The 23640-nt window shown below is 40.6% G+C and overlaps 1 protein-coding gene across 1 annotated transcript in view; it reads left to right on the top strand.

Moving 5' to 3' along the window:
- Nucleotides 1-13909, top strand: part of IPO8 (importin 8) — a 49017-nt gene extending 35108 nt beyond the window's left edge. The window contains exons 22-25 of the mRNA XM_064654638.1: nt 3924-4129; nt 5548-5784; nt 6416-6532; nt 7234-13909. Coding sequence (XP_064510708.1) covers nt 3924-4129; nt 5548-5784; nt 6416-6532; nt 7234-7331 — 658 coding nt within the window. The 3' untranslated portion in view covers nt 7332-13909. The remainder of the gene's footprint in view (nt 1-3923; nt 4130-5547; nt 5785-6415; nt 6533-7233) is intronic.
- The last annotated feature ends 9731 nt before the right edge of the window (nt 13910-23640 follow it).

The following is a 23640-nucleotide window of genomic DNA, read 5'->3' as shown; positions in this document are numbered from 1 at the left end:
CTACTGCAGCTACCTTTCAGCTAAACTCTTATTTGAAGCTGAGACATAAGTTGACAAAGCCTATGAAAATGAAACACATGATCATGATGCCAGATTCTTCTCAGACTCTGCACTTGAGTGGCAGCAGCAGATTTAAAATCTCTCTTTGATCTACTCCTACCAGCTGTGAAATAATTATCTATAATATTGCTTAAATCTAGAAGTCACTCTTCCTTCAGTGCTGTCTCCTCAGTATGTGGCTTCCAGGTGTATGGCTTTTGCTGTAGTACTGCTTGTGAGGCGCTGTGCTGTAAGGGACTTCCTCCCTTTCCCTCAGGACAGCACTGCTTCTAGAAGATCATTTGGTTTTTCAAGAGTATTAGGGGTCATCATCTGAACAGGAGCCAGATATTCAGAGGCCTAACTGAACAGGAAAAGACAGAAACACAAACAAAACCCCTTGAAACCCCTTCTCTGACTGTGTGCCTGTAAAGCCCATATGTCACAGGATATTTATTTATTTTGAAATGTTTTCTACAATAACTTCAAACTGAAAGGCCATTTGTAGAAACATTTGTTCCTTACTTTCCTTGCTTTCTTCCTTTTCCCTGACAGCTGAAGTTTGTGTGAGACATCTGCACAACTTATGCTTACTTTCATGCTAAAAATTCTTCTCCGTTAACTGGGGTGAAAGGACTTGCTTCAAAAAAAAAAAACCTCAATAAGTGATTTTTTGTTTTAGAAGCTGAATAGGGGTATTTGTTTGATAAAAGTTAAAGCAGAAATCCTAGTTTTCTCAGAGTTGTGTATAAAATCCCAGTCTCATTTGGTCCCAACTTTGCAATTAGAAGGAAATGGATAATTATTTGCAGTTTGTCCAGGAGCTGTATTGATTGTAATAGAAAAGAACACAGCAAACCAGTAAAGGAAAGGCTTAGTGATGTTTCTTTGAAATACTTTCAGCTTGGTTTAAAATACAAAAGATTCTAAAAGCTTTTTATCCTGTATTGGAAGGAAGTGTATTTGCAAGAAGAGGTCCTGCAGATTATGAAGACCACACACAGCTTGTTAGAAATAGACTTGGCTTGGAGTCATGTGCTGTGTGTTGTGTGTTTAACACTCCAGGCTGGATACACCATTGAGGAGTAAGCAGAGCCTGTGATTGTTAGGGAGGACTGTTGTGTGCTGCTGAGCAAATAGGTACAGATCTCGAAGCACGAATCACTAAGGAGAATCATATCCAGGCTCCCTCGAGCAGATGGAAGGGTGCTGAAATAACGAGCCTTTTGAAAGCAAATGAGTGGTCCTGAAACCATTTTTTACCATTACAAAAATATGTAACTGACATAAAACTCTGTTTTGCTTGTTCAGTCCTGTGGGTACTTAATACAGCTGGGGCATAGTAGACTGCTGAACTTCAGGCAAGACAGATGCTTTTCCTGCTGTTTGTCTCTGCTGGCAGGTGAAAGAAACAAGTCTCCTTCTGGCTCAGGTTCGCTAAAGATGGCTTGACGCCTGGATTTCTGCTCTCCTGCTGGGCCTTCTAATAACATGCATATTCTGGAGACATGTGTGTTTGTTCTTAAAACTCTGTTTAGAAGCTTTAAAATGGAGCATGACAAATACACTGGCGATTTTGGTCATTTGGGCTGTTTCCCAATGATGACTCCCTTTCAGACTGTAGTGCTTCGTTTGGTGTCCCAAAAAGATAATTTAGTATGAAGCTAAGCCATTAATTACTAAGATTTTTTTTTACATTTTACTGTTTTGCACTTTGCAACTAATGTTGTGTAACAGTAGCTTTTTCAAATCTGTGATAAAAGGTGGTGTCACTGGCTACTCTGGTGCATGTGACTGAAATTGCTTCATTGTACGTTTGGGTCTTGAAGGAATTTCACGGCTTCCCCGTGTCAAAGATTCAGGATAGAAGTCTTGTGCATAGATTACAGAGCTTTGGTCACACTTGAATGACAGTGCTGGCAGAGAGAGGAGGTAGAAAAAGTTCTTTCCTTTGTACTTGCACTAAGGACAACTCTCCCAAAAATGCTATGCTTCATTCATAGGTAGCATTATCTTTAGATTGGTTTTTGGTCTTCAAAGTGCCAGCATGAGAGCAAAGGGCAATAAGCTTTTTTGCAGCATACAGGAGTAGGTAACTTCAGCTGAGAGAAGTAAGGGATTCAGGTTTGGTTTGGTTTTTTTTTTTCACCAAGCAGACCCTGTTCCTCTGTCTCAGTTTCCTTGGTTGGTTTGTATGCCATCTTTTGTGTCCCATTCCATCTGAAAAGAAAATACTGCAGTTAGCAGTGATGGAAGGACTCTCTTTGCCTACTTGCACTTTGGTTACATTTTTCAACACGTGCAATGAAGCAGCCAAGCCCAATGTGACAAAGCGTGCCATTTGACATGCTTGTTGACTTTGTTTTTCTTGGAAGGTCTTCTGTGATCATAATGTTCCACATGGTCATATGTAATTTATTTTTGTTGTCAACTACTCTTGAGAATGAATCACTTAAGTAAACTCTAATAGGACTAACAATGTGGGAGGTGCAGTGAAATCCCTCCAGATTTCTAGGCTTGTTTAAGCATAACTAAAGTTTAGAAAGCTGTAATACAGGATCACTTGTGTTGCTTTAAGGATATAATAGTTCAGTAGCATGTTACATAGAAACTTGGATAATGAAATTGTAAGTACTTAAAAAATTGTATTTCTGTAGCAGTTTTTGAAGTGGTGGATTGAGCTGGTTGTTCCCCTTAAAGCTGGTTGTTAGCTTTATTGCAGTCTCTGTTGCCCATCTGATGAGTTTCTCCTTTCTCAAGTTGTATTCTCTTCATTCCAAAGTAAAACTGATTCAGTAATGGAAGTATCTACCGAGAGTGTAGAGGATGGCCATCTTCTGCCATCTGGAGGTTTGCTTGGTTTCTGTAGGTCTTGCTGGCACTACTTGTCCTGTGGAAGGCTTGCACAGAAGCTGTCAGCATCAAATTGAATAGTTCAAACAAAACAAGCTCCTCTCAAGCCCCCAGTTACAGAATACTGTACTTTTAGCTCAGAGTTGAATACAACTGATGTTTCCAGTAAAGGAGAACCAAAGGGTATCTGCAGAGGCAGTTACAGGCTTTTTCTGTCTTGTTTGCAGAAACTTCTGTTTCTGGAAGTGTAAATCAATTCTTATGTTTAAAAGCATGGGCTCTTAGCTAGTTTCCTGACTCCGGTCACATAAAAATTTTTCTGCTGCTAATTTAATGATTTTCTTTCCCTTCAATTATCTATAGTTTGTTTGTTTTACTGGAGGTCTACTCATTTGCAAGTTCCTAGTTTGGATATACTGCCAGTTATTCTTGATAGGGTGGAATTATTTCCCTGCTTTCACCAGCGTTAGCTATGTGTTTTAAAAGTTAGCATCAGAAATTGGATGTGTAATACAACAATTCTGATGGACTTTTAATAAGTGTGTTTAAATTCAGCTAGCCCTGGGGCTCTCCATAAATGCACCCTGCAATTCAGTGCATTCCTGCTTATCATTACTCTTCATTAGTAGTCTTTTTGCCATTTTCAGTCCCTGCAATAGTACTGCTGTCTAAGCCAAGGCAAATTAATTTTCCATCCTATTTAATTATGATAATCTGTATCAAATGCTTTATTAAAGACAAGATAGTCTACATAATTATTAAACAGTATTTATTTAGCATTACAAATTTTGCATTTGGTAATCAGAAACAGTTGCTTCAGGAATTTGACCAGTGCTTGAAAGGTGTTTAATTGTTATTGGACAAGTACTTTCCAGTGGGGAACTTGTTTCAGAACAAAGGAAATAGTTTAAGAGCTTTGAAAATAGACTTTGAACATAGCCTCACATGTCTAGCACCAGGATTTTAATGCTCTCTAAATATGCTTGCATTAAAAATCTGGGGTTTTTTCTAACAAGTCTGTGTTGTTTCAGACTCCACGACAGAAAGATGTGTATAATAGGACTGAGCATCCTAATGGAATTGCAGAACCGACCACCTGCAGTGGATGCTGTGGCTGCCCAGATTGTTCCTTCAATCCTCCTCCTCTTCTTGGGCTTAAAACAAGTTTGCGCCTCACGAGAACTCACAGAACAGGAGGATCATGCTAAAGATGAAAAACACGTTGCAGAAGATAATGGTAAAATCTCCCCTTTTCACATTGGGGATTTTGTCTGGATTTAATTTAAAGGGGGTAAGAAATTGCAGTTTGTATTTAAGACTCATTAGTCTGCTGAAAATAGCTCAGCTTACTGGGTGCATGAAAGGTCATCTCAGGAATTGATTTTTCATACCAAAATGTTTTGAAAACATTTCAAAGTGTGACAGCTAACATTTTGTGAAAGGTTAGTATTGGTTTAAGAGTAACTTGCAAGTCCACTCTTCCAGGTTATAATTATGCCCTGTCTTCTCACATTGGCAGCAGGAGTTTGCCAGGACTCCACTGGTTATATTCTTACTCCCTGGAAAGAAGCTGTTCCTAGTACCCAACTATTCAAAAACCATATCTGGCTGAATTTCAAAGGAAATCCTAGCAGCACTTCTTTGTCCAAATGGAAAGTCATTTGCAACATGGTGTTTGAGGCAGCTGAGTTTCCTTGAGTAGACAGGCCCCTAACTGCCAGAAAAGAAAAAACACCAAAGAATGTCTTACAGAGGGAATTGTGGGGAGGGAATCATACACAGCGTTGCAGGCAAATCTGTTTGACATGGAATAGTAGATAGATGGTTTGAGGCTTGAAAATTAGATTGGATGTGAGCAGATTATGTAATCCACTGAAATTTCACACATGATTGTTCTGTAGTGGAATCACAGAATTCTTCTCAATGTATAGGAATACAGTATGGAAGAAGCACAGTAATTTTCAAATCTCTATCCTGTGATTTAGTCCCTGCTTGCTGCATATGTAGTCATCTTTATTCTTTCTAAACTGTTAACAGAGGAAGAGCTGAAGGTTTGGAATTGAAGGGGGAATTTTTCCATCTTGATTATAATTCAGAAATACTTTTCCTTAAGAAAGAAATAGCATTTAGAATCTCATGTTGTAGTTACATTTAAATCAGAGTGTAATAGTTTCTAAGTGGAATGGAAGGTAAAGCAAAACAAGAGGTGCTGGTTTAAGTTTGTTCAAATAAGGGAACACTCTGAAGAAGAGCAGGCAGACAGTTGGTCTACAGCTGGTTTACTCATGGTTTTGTGTCTATTTGTGAGGTCTCTGTAATTTAAAAAGCACAGTGATGGACCACTTCGTTGAAGACATTTCCTCAAAATTTTTGGATCCTATAGTTGCACAGTGACTGCATAAATGAAAGAAGAAGAAAGGTGGCAGTTTCACATTTCTCAGGTCTGCATAGAAACAAAAGTTTAACTGATCTGGAATATAGGAAACATTTTAACAGCTTCATTTTTCCAGGGCTTTTAAGATTTTGGGGGAAGGGTGTTAACAGAGTTCCCTTTCCAGCCAAAACCTAGCTTTATTTATTGTTTTTGATTCTTAAGTCATTGTTTCCTTACAGTTTTTAGACTTTGTTTTACAAAATGTATCAATGCTTTTCCAGAAGAGATATCAAGTGATGAGGATGAGACAAATGAAGTGAGCCAGGCGATGCAAGACAACCATGGTGGAGGAGGAGGAGGTGGTGGTGGAGGTGGAGAGGAAGAGGATGAAGATGATGATGATGATGATGACTGGGATGAAGATGCATTGGAAGAGACTGCTCTTGAAGGGTTCAGCACACCTCTTGACCTTGAAAATGGTGTTGATGAATACCAGTTTTTTACACAAGCACTTCTAAGTAAGTGTTTTCTGATTGGCAGGATGATATGATGTGATGAAATCATTTGGAGATGTTTATGGCCACCACTGCGAAAAACCCTTTTCTTTGTTACGAGAAATAATTTAGATAACTGAAAATGGAAAATGTGATCTTGCTTTCTGATGTCAGTCCTAAGATTTTTTTGGCTTAATAGTGCTGAAAAAACAAATGGTAGCAAATACATCCAGAAGTTAACTCTCTGCATGTTCTCCTTCAGAACTTTTCGATCACAGCCTAATTAAGTGGGCCTCAGTCACTAGAGCACTCCCGTATATAGAAATATTTGTCACCTTCTACATGTTAAAATCATAATGGAGAAATTATGCTGTTGCTTTCAGTTTTCATATGAGTTTTACATTGGAGTATTCAACTCACGTAACCATGTGGCCATTATTCATGGACAAACTTTCTGTTTCAGGAAGGAGAGGATGTATTAAGCTCCCTCAAAATGGATTGGCTCTGTTAGAGTGGGGATTCTGTGCTAAGAAAACAGACAGGAATACTGAGCCTGTCTTGCAGTGCAGATTCTGTTTTAAAACCAACCAGAAATTCCATGTGTTTCATTTTGTTGCACCTGACAATCACTTTTCATCCATCCCTGTTCTGACAGCGGTGCAGAGCCGGGATGCAGCCTGGTACCATTCGCTGACGGCGCCGCTGAGTGAGGATCAGAAGAAGCAGCTGCAGGAAATTTATACATTAGCAGAACACCGGCGAACTGCTGCAGGTGAGTCACTTCTCTGGGGCCATTTTATCTGTTGCAGGGATGCTGGAACTGCATCTGATCTGTAACAACAAAGAGAATAGGCCTCTGTGCTAATTAACATTTTCTAGGAAGCGTGAGTAGGGTATTATGCTTACATTATTGCTTGCCTGGAAGTGTGTGTTATTCAGAGAGTACTCCTTTTTATACTGTTACTTCTAATTAATTGCCTTCTCATGCTGCTGTTAGAACAGGGTATGAACTAGTTTTGCACAATCTGACATTTGAAATGAAGAGCACATGAAGGTGATATCTAGCTGTCAACCAGGCATTTGATGAAGATTGCTGTCGATTATAATGTGTTTAACAGTTTTGTAACTTTTTAACTGCTAACATTGCTGTCAGTGTGAGGTTTTAGATGTGTAGAAAGCTTGCATCATGGAAAATAAATTCAGATTTAATCAAAAGGAATGCAGAACAGTGTAACACAGACTGATTCTGTAGAGGATTAATTTCTCAGCTCGGTTGTAGAGGTGTGCACATTTATGCATTTAGAGAAAATCTGAGTGTAATTTATTCCTGTCACTGCATTTAGGGAATGAAATTTGGACTGAACTGAGAGTTTTTTTTCCACAATTTCGCATTCTGAGCTGAGCTGTATTGTCTCTGGCAAAGGTGTTCTCTATAGACTATTTTTCATATTCTTTTTCTTGTTTGAGTTCTAGAGACAAAGACAATAGAACAACAAAGTGGATACGCATTTGACAACAAAGGACTGATCACAGCATTTAACTTTGCTGGAAGTACTCCCGGTGGCAACTGAAGGATCAGCTACAAAGGTCAATGGGAACGGTTTCATCATTACATTTTCTTGAAATCATCGTGACTTCTGGGTGATAGGGGAGGGTAATTTAATGCTGCTGAAGGTTTTCTGGAAATTAGCAGTGTGCTTCCCCCACCAGAATGCTCTTTCTAACCAGCTACTGTAATGTACAAATTTTTGTGGTGTTTTTATAATTTGATGGACTGAAAGGAAATGTTTGTCCTCAAGGAACCTGAATGACTGGGAGGGGCCAGGCTGCATCTAATTGAGTTGCACTTCTCAGGTTTTTGCTGTGCAGAATTGATAGATTCATATGGATAACAGTGCCTTCTGTTGTACATGGATTGCCTGAACAAATGGATTTTGGAGTGCATTATAATTTTTTAAGTGTAAGGACATTTCTTGAAACACTGTAAGCCTTGGTTCCATGTTTTCCAGTCACCTGCTTTTTACTGCTCGGTTTAATTGTTCGTTGGTTGCACACACATTGCTGGATTCAGAATATTGCAGCATCTTCCCTATTTGGTGCAGACCAAATGTGCAGAGGGAGTTGCAAAGCATTCACTGGTTAAGTGGAAGGGTTGTAACAAAATTGCAGATTTTCCCTTGATGCAGGAGTCTTAAAGTATTTCTCTTAGCCATGAGTTCAGCTGGCTGGAGTTATGATGGCAGGCCTGGCAGGTGGCTGCCCTAAATCTACATCCATGTCACCTCCTGGCTGGACAAGTGGTGTGGCTCTCACATGTAGATGTTCTACATGACAGCTTCTTATTTCCACTATTATTGATGAATATTGGATTTTACTTTGGATTCTATAAACCTCTATTATGATTTTATTCATTCATTACCATTCCAGTGGTATTACGATGTGGTACAAAATATTTGCAATATTTTATTTATTTTGATAGAAGAAACACTTCAGACTTAAGCTTCAAACTTAATTCTTACTGCTACACTTCTGTGATTGTATTTCTGGTCTGCATTCCAGATGGCTGTTCTTGTCCCATGCTGAAATTTCTTCATCTGACAGATTTTTTCCCATATTTCAAAGACTGCTTCCACCAGTGGAGGTTTAGATTAGATATTAGAAAAAAATTTCTTCTCTGAAGAAATGTCTGTGGTCAGACATTGGAACAGGCTGCCCAGGGAAGTGTTGGAATCAACATCCCTGGAAGTGTTTAAACAACATGTGGATGTAGCACTTAGCAACATGGTTTAGCCGTGAACACAGCAGTGCTGGGTTGACAGTTGTACTTGATGATCTTAGAGGTCTTTTCCAACCTAAACAATTCTATATAACAAGGTGTTTGTGGATAAGTTCATTTAGTGAGAAAGTGATAGCAGTACTAATTTGAATAGGTGCCCCTCTTTTAGATCTGTTGGGATCGAGGTGGTGTAGCAAAAATCAGTAGAGGTGCATTAGAATGTGAAGTTTGGATGGGATATAAAATGTTTCGACCAGATTTTGTTTCTATGTGTTAATTTCTTTATGACTTAAAAATATTTACCAGGCAATTTTAAACAGATACTGATAATCGACTTCTTTATAGCAATGTCCCAAATGAAAAGTTAAAGTTCTTTCCATACCCCATCAAGTTTTTCACAACTACAGTAAATGTAGGCCTGGGCAGTGCTGAAGCTTTCATTTTTATATGTCAGAGTAATTCTGGTGGAGTCTGAGCACTTTATGCCTTGGCTTCTGGAAAAGACAAAGTGTCTTTGCCTGTTCCTTCTGGAATTTTCCTAGCCTGGCAGCTGTGGGGCAGAAGGTCCCCACTGCTTTCCTTTTTTCTGCTCCTTTGTGTCAGACTCAGATGCTTTTTCTGCTGCTGCTTCCTTATTTTTGTTTTTTTCGCCACATAGCAGCTGCAGAGTAAAGTTGGCCTGGTTCATGTAGGTTTTTCACTGGTGCTATTCAATTAATAGCAACAGTGAAAATTTCTCACTTTCAGTCCTGTTGTAAATATGGAAAACTGTGAGAATTCCAGGGTTTGTATTTCCAAAGGGGAACAGTCTGCTGAGCTGCATTGGACAGACTCTTTCAGCTCAAGCAGCAGAGGGCCAAGATTTCCTTTATTTTGAATGTCAGGCTATAAAAAATAGAGGTTATTTTTGCTAATTTAGGCCCAGGCTGCATGGTCTGAGACAATAAGTAGGAAAGCATTACATCCAGTGTGTTGGGGAGTTTCTCAGAAACCACAGAAGTTTTGAAATCCTTCAAAAATTTAATGGTTTTTGGAAGTTAAGGGCATTGACGACTTTTCTCTTACCTGTCAGTTGAAGTTAAGCATTAGACAGGTAAACTATTTAAGCCCTTTGTTATTTTATTAAAAGAAACAAGATTTTTGAGTTGGCTTTTTTCCAAAGCCTGTTTGCCTTCTCTACACTGGCATACAGAGTAGAAGAGGGATTTATTTTTCTTCTGCTAATGAGGTTGCTTGCACAGTCACAGGCTAATATTTAGGAGTTAATGTGTTCAAGGAAAAATCTGCTTTTGCATAGCATCATCTTCGTGTCACTCGGCTGAACTATGGCTGCTCCCTAGTTCTGCTTCTTGTGTACTTTTCAAATCAACTGCCAAGAAAATTTCATCCAGATGTTTCTTACAAGGGGTTTAATCAGCAGCATGGAGTCGGGAATCTTTGTTGTCTCTTTTGCAGTGGGGTCAGAGATGTCTGAGGGGATGGCATGTAAAAAGGTTAAATGCCCTTCCCTTCCCAGGAGATTCATGAGCAAATGTTTCTGCTGGCAAAAGCAAATGTTAATTATTTTATTCCTTTTTTTGAAAAGGGTTTTCATCCAAAAAGATTTATTGGGCTCTAGCCTCCACTTTAACATATGGTTCTCTTTTAACATGATAAATATCCGTTTGTACATGATCATAAATAGGTAATGGATTTTAGGGGTTTCTTTCTGAGCTATGTCCAGCTTTGTACTACATTAAAGGGAGAGTTACACGAATGTGCATTACTGTCTCACTTTCAAGCCAAGGTAATCATGGAATATCAGATACCAGCATTGCCAATCAAGCATGATGTATTTGCCATTGAAAGAACAGAGAATCATGAATGTATTGTAAAATAAAGCAAAGGCTGTGATAACTGGTGACCTATGTTGCCCCGAGCCCGTATTCCCAAAGTATGAAGGTGACTCGTGTGGGCACCATGGTGGCTTTACATAGGAAATTAGCATTAAATGGGTGATAATCATAGCAAATGTTAACTTACAAAAGCTACTTTTTCAGATAAAATTAACTGATCCTGGATATTGAATTGCATATGCTGTTTTGTCACTCTTGAAAGGAAAATAAGAATCACCACATGTTTTGACTGCTTATTTTTGCACTCTCTTTCAACATTGAAGTACTTGGCTTGCTTTCATTACAAAGCAGAATCTTTAATCACAAAGCTCCGGGAAGAGTGCAGAATATCAAGCTGAGAAAAAAGCTGAAAAATTCCAAACCTCAACAATCCCCCAAAACCCACATGTGCACACTCTGACTGAAATAAATATGCTTTGGGAGTGTAAGTCAAAATATGTAAAGAATGTAGCACAAAATGATATTGTGAGATTCTTTGCTTTAGGGGAAAAAAGCTGCCCATGGGGTGTCAGAGAGACATGAAATGAACTGCTTTAGGACATGCCCTTTGCCTGTGAAGTCGTGGCAGTTTGTGACTCTGGATTCCATCATACATTGAAGAGGAGAGATGGTAGGACAATAGAGGATTTTTTTTTTTCTTATTACAGAGCAAGAGTCTGAATTGAGACTTTTGTGGGCTGAAGGAATTGTGAACAACCTGAATGATTAACTGTCTTTCGATTCCAGAATACTTTTCAGTATTTTTTCTTCCCTCCTTTCCTCCTGTTTGCTAACCACAATGTTATGGGATACTTCAGGGAGTATTCAAAATACCTGAAAAGATAAACCTTAAACAATTTTTATAAAATCTGTTGTTCTTGAAGCAATGCAACCTATCAATTGCATTTCTGTATATAGAACGAAGTCTCTCATTTGGCGTATGCAGATGACACAGAACTACAAAACCCCCTCACTTGTGCTTGTGGTTTGGGTGGGTGTGGAGAGGATGAACCTCTCTGTGATTTACTTCTTAATATGGGTCCTTTGAAATTCCCACACCTTAGACTGAAATTTTCTCAAAGGATAGGCAAAAATGCACTATGTAATGTAGCACCCAGTCCTTGTCTGAGATGTGCCATAGTCAGTCTTGATAATGTTTGACGGTCTGGTGGTCAGTTCCTCAAGGATCTCCATCTCTGATTGAGGACATTCTTCAAGTCCAAGAGACTATGTTTGCAGGTGGACAGGAAATCATTTTTCCCTCACTGAAGCAAAGCCTACAGCAGGTGTGGCTATGAACTTCTTGATATTATGGGTGAAAGTAGCACCTCTTCTCTCGGGTGTCAAATCTTACCAGGCAACTAGAAAGTCTTAGTATAAAACTAGGCTGTATGAGCAGGCCAAGCTACTTGCTTTTGACATCTCTTCTACTGCTACTGCTTTTGTAAAGCAAATCAAGCAAAACCAGTGTAAAATGAAGGAGAACTAAAGCAGTGCTTGGGCACTAGACAGGTAGAAACATTCCTGGCCTGTGGATCTAATCCCAATACTTACTGCAGATACACTCTGATACTTTTCAAATACAACATGCAACATCTGTATGGATGTCAGTACCCTGACTGACAGCCATTAATGAGAGGTGAAGACTCTAATACAACTTTTCTCTGGCAGAAATCAGCTGCATCCCTTTAAAAAGTCTGGGAACTACTTGTCCTGGCTGATGTGCAATCACTAATAGGAAACACTCAGTGGGTTTACAGTCTTTCTTAGAGATTATCAGCATACATCCTACTAAAGGGCTACTGAAAGTACCCCATGGCTAGGGAGCTGGTTGATTCCTTGACTAAAAGAGTTTTGGGGAACACCAATTTGGAGAGGATCGACAGGCACGTGTAATTGTGATGAATGTGGAAAGAATCCATTTAAATTTAGGTGATGTGTTTATGTGATCTCAGATCTGCAATGTTCCCAGTGTTGCCTAGATCTTCTAGAGGAGTGTCCAAGAAGTTGGTCCCATGCCGTTCTCTGGGAAGAGAATGTACTTGAGCAGCCCCAAATTTGGTGAGATGCTTCGAACTTGGGATCAGAAAGTGATTCTAGTCTGGATTTTTCCCCCTCTTCCACTGCTTTTATGAAACCAATCAAGCAAATCCAGTGTAAAATGAAGAACTAAAGCAGTGCTTGGGCCGTAGACAGGTAGAAACTTTCCTGGCCTATGGATCTGATCCCAGTGCTCACTGCAGAAGTGCCTGTGAGTTTTGCAATTGGCTCTAATGGAGCCAGGCTTCTACCCAAGCAGTTTGCTGGGTCCTAGTGTTTGGATCACTGCTTATACCTTTGACTGGTAGTTGTCCATATCAAAAAAAATTAGGTGAAAGTGTTATATTAAGTCTAAGATTGCTTTTTATAGGCTGTATAGAGGTTCACAATTTGAAGTGCTTGGCTCTGTGTGTGGTGGGGTAGGAGGTAACCTTTCAGATGCACTGATTTCTCCAATGTGAATACAACAGTGTCAGCTCCACGATTCACCTGAGAGAATGTTGATCAGGGGCTGCCTGCTGGACCATCTGGGATTATGTTACAGGAAGTGAAATGCAAAAACTGAAAAAAAATACTTGATGCTTAAAGCTGTTCAGCAACAAAAATGAGTGTTTTCTTGAAAATGAGATTTTAATGTTATTCTCAGGTATATTTTAATTTTCGTGTTTCATGCCCTTATGCAAAAATGCAAAATTATTACATGACATGGAGGCCTATTTATTTTTTTTCACAGGGACTGTTTACCATTGACAGTGTTCATCCAAGAATTGTTCCTCATTTTTAGGTATTTTCAACATGTTTGTTGTTGAAGTTGCACATACCCATCTTTCACCACTTTTCATGCACAGAGATATTGCAAATGAACTTAACAAAAGGAAGACCAGTGCTTTGAAAAGAGAAGACTATGCATAAGCAGGTTATTTTTAGAAAACAGAAGAACTATGGCCTCTGAAGAAAATACAAAACAATAAATATTTATATGGAGATGCATGAGCTAAAGAAATTAATATAAGCAAGACAAATTCTTTGATCACAGCTGTAGTGTTTATTTTTCATTGCCAAACAATGTGTGACACTTGGTTTTGGTTGCATGTGCTGTTGGTATTACGCTTAATGTAAATCACATGGAATGTTTTGAGGCTCAGAAAGAGACCAAAGAGGCCATGCAGATTTCTTTTGATATTAAAAGCAAAGATATGAGCCCATGCCTGCAGTGACTAGAGGGAGCCTGCTTTGTGCTACATTAGCAGATTGAATTGCAGGATCATCACCTTTGTAAGAAGCCTGAAATACTAAACTGTGGGTTGGCTTTGAGGGCAAGAATTGGCAAATGCAAAGCATGCATTGATGACAAGAAGAACCTCTTCCTAGCCTAAAGAATTCTGTACAGTGTTCTCTTAAGCTGTGCTGAATTTGCTTTAAAAATAGTAATAAATCTTATTGCTTAGGTCGAATGTTACATCTGTTGTGCATTTATCTGGGAGGAATAACATTTCTTTAAAAAATGTAACATGCCACCTACCAAGGAGCCAAATGTCCTTTTATAGCCTCTCTTCATACAGCCATAAAACCTATTTGCAAGAACACCCGGGAATTAATTTTAAACAAATGTGTGTGTTATGCAGAGTTAATATGTGCATTTGTGTAGCAGTGTTTTTGTTAATCTCTGACTTGTGAAGGCAACTGTTCATGTACACCCATTGCCTGTGAAAGAACATAGCTGATGTTTGCAGAACACTCAAATACAATTCTCAAAATACCAAACTAGTGAAGGTAGTCATCTTGCAGTCCAGAGAGGGGGGATTGCACCAGAGTTTGGGCCAGTCTTCTGTGCATGGAATTCATAAAGAAGATACTTTTACCAAGCCTCCACAGGACAAGAGGGGAATCCAGCTGGAACTGCAAGCCTGGTGTCTGTATCAGTGGGGCGTTTCCCTGACGGTGAGTTGCTGAAGTAGCCTGTTTGCTAAATAGCACCGATTGATGATACTTACCCTTTTCTGCATGGGCCACTTCTGCGAATCCTCCACAGTCTCTCCAAAAGCAGTGGTTAGCTGTCCATGTTTTTTAACTCAGGAGGCTGAATCAGTGTGGTTTGCCCAAAGCCGTAGCAATGGGTTGCAGTTGGCATGAGAAATTAAAATTTTGTCTCTCTGTAAGTGCCTGGGAGCTTTGCTATTGGCTCTAATGGAGCTAAGATTTTACCCAAGCAATTTGCTAAGTCCTAGTATGGATCATTGCTAATACCTTCCAGAGAAGCTCTGCCAGAACATACTTAATTTATGAAATTGCTTAGTAACAGTGAGTTCCTCTATTGAGCTGCAATTCTAATCTGTCTAGCAGTGACATTGTTTAATTGTATTTTGTGTGGGTTGCTTGGTGTGAAGAGCTCTCCTGTAGAAAAAGTGGTTCTCAGCTGGGTGATGAATGACATCCCAATTGCTAATTCCTCTTGAGGCTTTGAGGTGAACCTGATGCCTTGGAAGCAGAACTCCAGGTGACCCACGGTATCATCTGTACCATGTATCAGGGTGTTGGGAAAGCCCTCTGCAGGTATTAATGAACATGCTGATTTGGTTCTGAAGTTGTGATTGCCACTTTTAACAGGCTCTAAAGAGTAAATGGGTAAAAAATGGTGGCTCCTATGCCACCTCCTGCCCTCTGACAGTGTTCATCTTTCAGCTAGAATCACATTCTTAACCTGAATTCTTAACTCCCAATCTCTTAAAATGGTAGTTTGTTTCATGTAGTCCCCAGCAAGGGTGAAATATGATCAGTGTTTGCTTTCTCTCATTACCACATATGTTAAATGACTAATTCAAATAATTTAATTACCTATTTGATTAAATTACTGGGATTTTAACCGATCCCATGCAGTTTCCTACTGAATTTATGGTTTTTTTTTTCTGGCAGAGCTCAAGTTACATGGTACTGTGTTGCACATGAGGAAAACTATCCATAGTCATATAAATGAGATTCAGAATAAAATATAGAGTACAGAAATGTCATATCAGTATATGAATAATGAATGGTTTCCTTTTTTATTAAATATATTGGCCACCTATCTCTCAGCACCCTGGAGAGCAGAATGTGCAACTGCAACAAATAAGGGTGCCTTAAGCAGTTTCTATTAAATATAAATAATCCATACTGCCCTTTTTTTCCACAACACACCTTGCCTTGCACCTGACTGCCGTGACAGGTTGTTGTGCAAAGTGTGGCAATGGAGCCAAACAGCTGCTCCTTTGTGTGGGAATTTGACCACAGCCACGGGGCTGACATGGCCCTCAGCAGCACTTGTGGCTGTTCTCTGCAAGAGCTACTTCTTCATGGAGAAAGCAAACCCTGGGTCGTGTCTCCCCTCTGCCATAAGTGTCTTCCTGGAGGATGCAGGGGCTTAAACAAGACCCCAGCAAGAGTAATTGTAGAGCACTGCATTGCATCTGAATGTGCACTGAACTGAACGGGTTCTCACCATCCATTTCTATGAATAGACCACTCAGCGATGTGTCGGCATGAAGCGAGATTAAACACAGACATGGAGTCTAGTTCCTCAGTGTAACAAGGATCAGAGCTGTTGAGTTCTGCCAAGCAAGAATCAACTTACTCAGGGTGAACAGCATGATTAGCTCTATTTATATTATTGTTTTGAAGAAAAGCTGACAGGTTGTCTGCACTGTTGTGATGGAATGGAAAAAAAAGCCAGCCTGGCCAAGAAAGAGTCCATGCACAAGAAGTACCTCAAGCACTAATTTCACTGGTAGAACAAGCATGGAAATTGCTCCAAGGAAGTTACTACTCCTGGTGTTCATTTACAGAATATTTATCCGATTGCATTCTTAATCAAAAGGTTTACTCATCCCACAAAGATAGGACTAAAGTAAAAAGGCTGCAAATACTCTCACATTGGGCTCCTCTGATAGGAAAGTATGGCTGATTTTGGAACTCAATGCTGTCTGAGGCACCAGGCTGGAGACTCTAAAGGACTTTCCTGGCTGCCAAAGGTGGGTCTGTCAAGAAGAGAGAATTCTGCACAGTTCTGTGGTTCTGCCTTGGTTCTTGCTGCTTCTTCCTGAGTGTTGTGAGGACACATTTGTTTGTTTCATGTATTTTTTGTTACTGGGAGATGGATATTCTTCTAATAAAATACATGTACTGAAAAACCACTGCCACTGTATGGCTGAAGTAGCAGCTGTTTGTGGTTGCAAATCATGTCTGGCTGCTTGTCACAGAAGGAGTGCATGTGCTCATCTCTGTCTGCTCTGATTAGGCTGTTATCCTCTCACTTGGCTGTCTGTTCTGTAGCTTCAGGATGCACTGGTTTTCCAGGACATAAGGATCTTGCCTTAGATCTTCAGCTTCTGCTTTTTGTAAACACAGAAATCTTGCTTAATGGTGATTCTGGGTTCCTCTGTCTTCCTCTCACGTGCACCTCTTGGGGGTTTGTGACTGTGATCTGCTGAATTAGGAAGAAATGTGGAATGATGCCAGACTTCTCTGTTGATAGATATTCACACAAAGCATGGATCATGAGATTCTCTTACTGTTTTTTTCTTTCTTTAGATACAGTTTTGTGTAAAATATTTTCAAATAGATTTTGAGCAATTTTTTTTTCAGCATTTCAGGGTCAAATTACTGAATCAAGACCCAAATCCTGATACAAAATTCTGTAACTGTGCTGCAGGTTGGGGAAGACACAGAAAATGTGTGGTAAACACGTCCAAGATTAACTATGACAAGCAAAAGAGAGTATTGCTTTGTTTATAGACTAAATACTCAGTTTATAGCTTCATGGTGTTGCTCTGTTTCTAATTTTAGGAGAGGGGGAAAGGTTTAATTTGTTCTTACTTTTTATTTGGATATGGAACTGTAGTTGACTTTTAACTGCATTTTACTTTTTGACAGTATTGCTGCAGGAAAATGTAGCACTGGCTACTTAATGTCAAGGGACACTTGCTAGTTTATTTTGTTGCCATCTTTGTGGCTTTCATCCGAGGTCACTTGTGTTATGGGACACCTGAGTCCAGGATTTATTCTGCTGCAGGAGATTGCCTAACAGGACGCTAGCAGTTCATAATTTAAAGAATTTCCAAAGCCATATTAAAGCACTGGGAAGCATTTCATCCTCTCCTGAATGGTTTCCATTTCACAATATAACTTTGTGCAATAGCATTTTCTTACTGTTTTTTTATAATATGCCCCTTTTGGTTGAAGAAAAATAGGGGGGGAAATTACCAACTGTGGATATGACCTTTAAAGATACACAGGTGAGCACTAGGATGTGGAGTGCTAATAGGGAGATAAGGAAAAAAATAAGCACACTACCTGATTTTAAGCACCTAATTTAGATTAGGAGGCTTATCTTAGGTTTTTGTAGGAAAGTGTGGGATAGCCAAAGTTATGCTCCTAAGCCATCAGATGCTCTAAATCACCCTCTGGCAAAGCCTGCTTCCTTCTCACCTTAAAAAGCAGGCCCAGGGAAATGAACCATCCAGGTTGGGTGGGGAATTCTGCTAATATGAGTGCAGCACCAGTGGGTTTATTTGAAGGGGAAAGAGAGACACTCAGGAGGATTATATCCTATGGTAATTAGAGAACAAAAATCTCCATTTCTTGTTTGCTGATTGTGTGCAAGTGTATAGTCACTTTTGCTGATGCTTGTGCATAAGAAAGATTCTGAAACGTGAGTAATTTGATGCATATTCTTTGTCTTGCTATGGTAAATTATAACCTTTCCTTGCCCAGAAGCTGAGCTGTAGATCTTCCTCTGATTTAAAGTGTGTTATGTTGCCTTAATTGCACCATTTATTGTGACTTTTTGGTGCTTTTTATTTTCGCTTTTTACTGTGGATGCTCTAACACAAGTAAATGATACTGCAGCATTCAGGAAACTTGTCAGGGGGCATTCAACTCAGCACTTCATCAGTGAGTGCTATGAAAGATAATCTATGAATGTCAAAGTTGTAAGACCTTGAAAAAAGGCCATTGGCAGGAAGAGCTTGGAAATCCTCTGAACAGAAGCACCTAAAGGTATGTAAGATTCTGATTCTGAATTACTGAATGTGTTGAGCCCCTGGGCATGTGGAGTCCAGATCCTGGGCTTTGTGGTGGCCATTAGCCTATCCTTTAGGATTATGGAAAATACTTAAGAAAGGAAACATATACCCCTTGGAGGAGTATGTTACAGAACTGAATTTTCTAACAATTTCTATTACTATTCCTGCTTGAAAACTTAGAACCACCAAATAGTTTGCTTTAAAAGGGAGCATAGGAATTTCTAGTCAACCTGCTGCCCAAAGCATGGTCAGCTCAGAGATCAGAGAAGGTGGCTCAGGATTTTATCCAGTCAGTCTTGCAGCTCTTTCTGTAGGATGGGCAGGGGGAACTAAAGGGTAGCAGAATAGCTTGGCTGGCCTATGTGGGCAGACATGATTAGGAGGGCAGGTGTTTGACTTGTTCAAAATGTGGTAATGGCAATAATCTTGAATGAAGTGGCCCTGCTTCAAACAGAGGATAATTAGACTTAGCATTTGAAAGGAAATGAGCAGGAAAAGCAATAAGCATTAGGCGTGAGTCCCACTACCATGCAGTTTCTAACTCTGGAAACTACAGCTTGCTTCAAGTAGCATTGGCTTCAATTGCAAGAGTATGTCACTTCCTCAGAGCAGTCCAAAAGCTGAAGCATGAACTATAGAGTTCTGTGGTATCATGAACTTACAGAGTTGTGGTGGAAGGGAAGGTGCAAAGGAAGAACTTAAGTGAGAAACCAATCACTGTTTGGATTGCAAAGTGTCAGCAGGTGTCTGGTAGGTTCTGCTTGCTGAGGGGAGCAGGTGGCTTATTAATTCACAAGAGAAAAGAAGCATCTCACTGATGAAGGATCTAAGCATAGGAGAAACAGGTGAATGGAGGGATCTCTGGAGGTTTCGAGGAGATGGCTTGTGACCCCCATGTTCTTAACCTTTTCCAAGGTGACAGAGCATATTGGTGAAGGAGAAAAGACTAGACAGGGAAATACTGGTTTTTGAGGGTTATGAAATGCACCTGCAGTCATTTGCTTTGTGTTACTGTTGGGGAAAGTATAGGCACATTCCTGACCCTGCAGCTTTGCTCAAACATAGTATAGAGCTGCACAACTGTGCCTTCCAGTCTCCAGCTTTGCTGTCAAACTTCAGCTTCTTTGCAGTGATCCATCCATGAGAGATGCAGATATATACTGAATATATTTGTGCAATGTGTAGTTTGTATAATGTACTGTCTCTTTATACAAAACCAGAAAGGGGAGGCCAGGCTGTGGGAGGGTCTAGATAGCAATGTGGCACTGAGGAAAAGGGCACACACAGATATATGCAAGTTTAGGGAGAAGTTAGAGAGTTATGAATGCAGCTGCAGAGCCCGTGTTTTCTCCGGTTTAGAACACATTTGTAGCTCTCTCCTAGATTCTTACTGTCACTTGTGGGGAAAACATGTTCCCTGTGGTACCAAACCTAGGTCACCACCGCAGGGGCCGAAGCCTGCCACGTTTAGGTCCAGCTCTGCCCCTAGACCCCCGAGCTCAGCAGTTCCTCCAGCGGCTCCTCCTCACGTGGGGGCTTTGCCTGCAATTCTTCTCCGAGGGACACGCCTGGGGGACACTGCTTGGAGATGCCTGGCCTGGGCGCTGTGGTGGTGTTTAAGTCATCCAGCCAGCTGTGTGGCAGGGATGGAGGGAGGGAGGCAGGGATGGATGGAGGCGGCTGCCCGCGGAGCTGGGACACGCGTGGGCAGGGCGGGCGCGGCCGCGCCGCTGTCCGCGGTGCTGACCGGGGAGCTGCTCCTGGCACGACTCGCGAGGCTTCTGCTTGGTCTTAAAAAGATTGGCTGCTTTATAATCTTTCTGTCTATAATATCTCTGTGTCGTTTCTCAAACGGCGTGGCCTGCTGGGACCCAGAGATTTTCACCATGGCAGGTAACTCTGAATATCTCCAGCTAGAGCCATGTTTCCTATTTCCTTGCAGAAAGCTACTATTACTGAAATAGCTGTCTGCTAAGCTGAGCACAGTGGGGAGTCCTCAGGAATATGATTCTTCTGCAAATGGCTGTGAAATTCTTCTGAAAATGGCTACACCAAAGCAAGGAGCAACTCTGCTTCTACCATGCCAGCACGTTAATTGACAGAGCTGCAAAACCTGAATCCTTAAAATCCTGACTGAGCTGATATAGCTGAACTTCTGTATGCTCTTGATTACAATACTTGATTGCCTAGAACTGCTTACAGTACCTAAAAATATCTGATATATTCAAACTATCAACGACACATCCAGCACATAGTACTGGGTGCCACCCACTGGCTGGAAACACTTTTTTTCACCATGTGCCTGACTTGCTGCAGGAGCCAGAAGGCAGGAGAGAGGCAGGGCTGATGCTGAAAGAGTCTCCCTTCCTGCTTATCTAACGTTGAATTGGTTTGTGGTTCAAAGTTTTGTAGTCCTAACAGCTCTTTGTGAAATGTGATTATTTAAATTGGTGTAATCTCTCTGATGGTGTTAAAGAGCTGCTTTGAGTCCAGCAGTTCCTAGGAAAGCTGATAGCAAAAGACATTTCTATAGGTTTTATCACATACTTCTGTCACTGTGGTTTGGTCTACAGCAACCTTTGTGTCCATGAGAAGATCATGTTGGGCTCAGCTGTACCATTCTGTGGGTGACCAGCATTTAGAGATTTAACATTTTTAGAGTCAGATTTATTTTTCAGTTTGCTGATGTGTTCTTGGATCCCTCTGACAGGGTATGTATGGCAGGCTCACAGAAAAAAACCTCAACACCCACCATCACCTCAGTTCCCTAGGCCAACTGAACATCCAAGGAAGGAGTATGTGAGAGGAGAAGATCTCTGAATGTGTGATTTCTGATGGTGTAACTTCTATCAAGCATCCCTTTTGGCAACTCTCTGAAAAGCCCTTGTTAGTAGACTAAGACATTTTTTCCTCCTGCTCCTACCTTTATCTTGTATTGGGCTCTGTTTCTATTTAATTCAGGGAATGACAGAATGCCTTTGTTCAGAGTGGCAAAACCTTGGTTGTAAGGTCACAAGGTTTGTGATATCAAAGCCTTTCATATATAAGAGGTTTTTTTTCTCTATGTGTTGTTCCTTTCACTCACAGGAAGGAGACTCAGTTTCATCTACAGCAATCTTACTGTCAACATAGGGACTTGTCCTCGGGATTAAATGTCCCATGTTAGCATGGGACATTTTTGTGTTATGTGTTAGAATTCATGTGATTCTAGAAATCTCTGCTTCATTCTTCCCACATGTTCAAATAATGGCTGTACAAAGGAGGCTACTCCTCTTGCCTGTGCCAAGCAAGAACTCCTTTCTGCAATTGATGTACCATCACCCAGTCTTTGCCTGCAGGACTATGTTCTGCATAGGGAGAGTCAACTGTAGAGGAAAAGTTCCAAGAGTTGAGTACAACCATCTATAAACCTGTAACAAAATGCAAAAAGTGTTTCCCATTACAGGTCGTGCCTGGGGATGTGTGACGTGTATAATTTTTCATCCCATGATCTTCAAGAATGAGGTACATGTGATTTTTTTGTTTTAATAGTTATCATGTTAGATAGATCAGGTCAGGCAGATCTTAGCTAGCCATCAAGATGATTTTTATTCTCTGTGTCATCAACTTCTCATTCCCAGAAGGGTAAATTTTTTTGGTTAGCTTTGATTGCATGAGGTGACAGGCACAGGTTTATTTTCCCTCTTCTTTGCAGTATTCAAAGCTTGATTGATGGTGGTTGCAGGAAGATGCCCAATACCTTTAGATACCAAAACATTTAAATTAAGTGAAATATGATTGTCAGGCCAGCATATTCTGTCAAGTGGAAGAGAGCTCCATTAAAGCAGAGCAATGTCTGTTATGTCTGTGTTATGAAATACTAGTTTTCTGACCTGATCATTCATATGGAGATTTTAGAGAGAAACATGGAGTTGCTCTGTGAACTATCGGAACATACCACTCCTTTTTCAGAGTTATTCAGTGCCTAATTTCACTGGTCTCTGGTACAACTAGACCCTAGGGAAACATCTTATATGCTTTTTCTTTTCTGTAAAGCAGGAAATTGCCAATTTTGCATTAGCAAAGGAATGAGAGTTTGATGGAGCTCTCTATGCTCCTCTGGGATTTATAGTTATGCTGTAAATTTGCCAATGGCTTCTACTGCCCAACAGAATCCTCACCCTAAGGCTGTGTGGCAAATGTTCTGATTTTGGAGAACGCATCTAGGTAATGTCTCTGTTGTTAAAGAGGCAGTGGATTAGCTGTGGCAGCATGTTTCATCCTAATGAACAAGGGCAAGACCCTGACCTATCTAATCTAGTTGGCCCTGCTTGGAGCAGGACATTGGATTAGATGACCTGCAGAGTTCCTTTTCAGTTGAAATTATTCCATGATTCCAATAAAGCTGCCTGAGCATATAGCCAGAATCAAAGGTGCTTTGTGCAAACAGTGCTGGAGCCGTTGCTGCTGCAGCTGCTCTTGGGCAGAAGTTTGTCTCCAAGTGCTTCCTTCATTTCTCCTGAGAAGTGTGGAGGCATTCAAGAGATACATTTTTTGGGACTGTGCTGTGGTGTGGTTGACTGTGCAGTCTGAACACTCCAGCACATGGCAGTCCTGATGTGCCTCTGCCTCCCTGCATCCCATGCTCAGTTTGCTGCCTGCTCCCATGGCTGTGTCTGGATGGCTACTTTTCTGCAGTACTTACACTGAAGAAGAATCCATGCAGTCGGACAGAGCCCCTTTGAGCAGCTCTGGTACTCTGTGGAAGGCTCAGGAATCTCCAGGCATGAAAAGCTAAGGCCACCTGTCACCCCACCTAGTGATCCATTGCTCCTCAACTGTGAGTGGGTCATTCCCTGTGTTCCTCACAGGGTTGATGGTTGCACAAGCCAGCACCAATTGATCCTGGAAGCAGTCCTGCATCTTTACTGGAATGCAGATTTCACATGCTCCTTTCCACTGCTTCCAGACAAGGTATATCATGCAAGACTTTAACCTTTATTTTCTACAAATTGTCCTTTTCAGTGCTGTGTCCCATGAAACATCCCTGTAAACAGGCAGGAACTGAAGGAACTGGAGTTCCTTTGAGTTATATGTAAACCAAGTTTGAGCACAAACAGTGACATTTATAGAGGCAGGTGGCTTGTTGAATAGT

This window comes from Pseudopipra pipra, chromosome 5 (assembly GCF_036250125.1).
Source record: "Pseudopipra pipra isolate bDixPip1 chromosome 5, bDixPip1.hap1, whole genome shotgun sequence".
Classification (NCBI taxonomy): Eukaryota; Metazoa; Chordata; class Aves; order Passeriformes; family Pipridae; genus Pseudopipra; species Pseudopipra pipra.
This window is presented reverse-complemented; position numbering and strand designations above follow the sequence as displayed.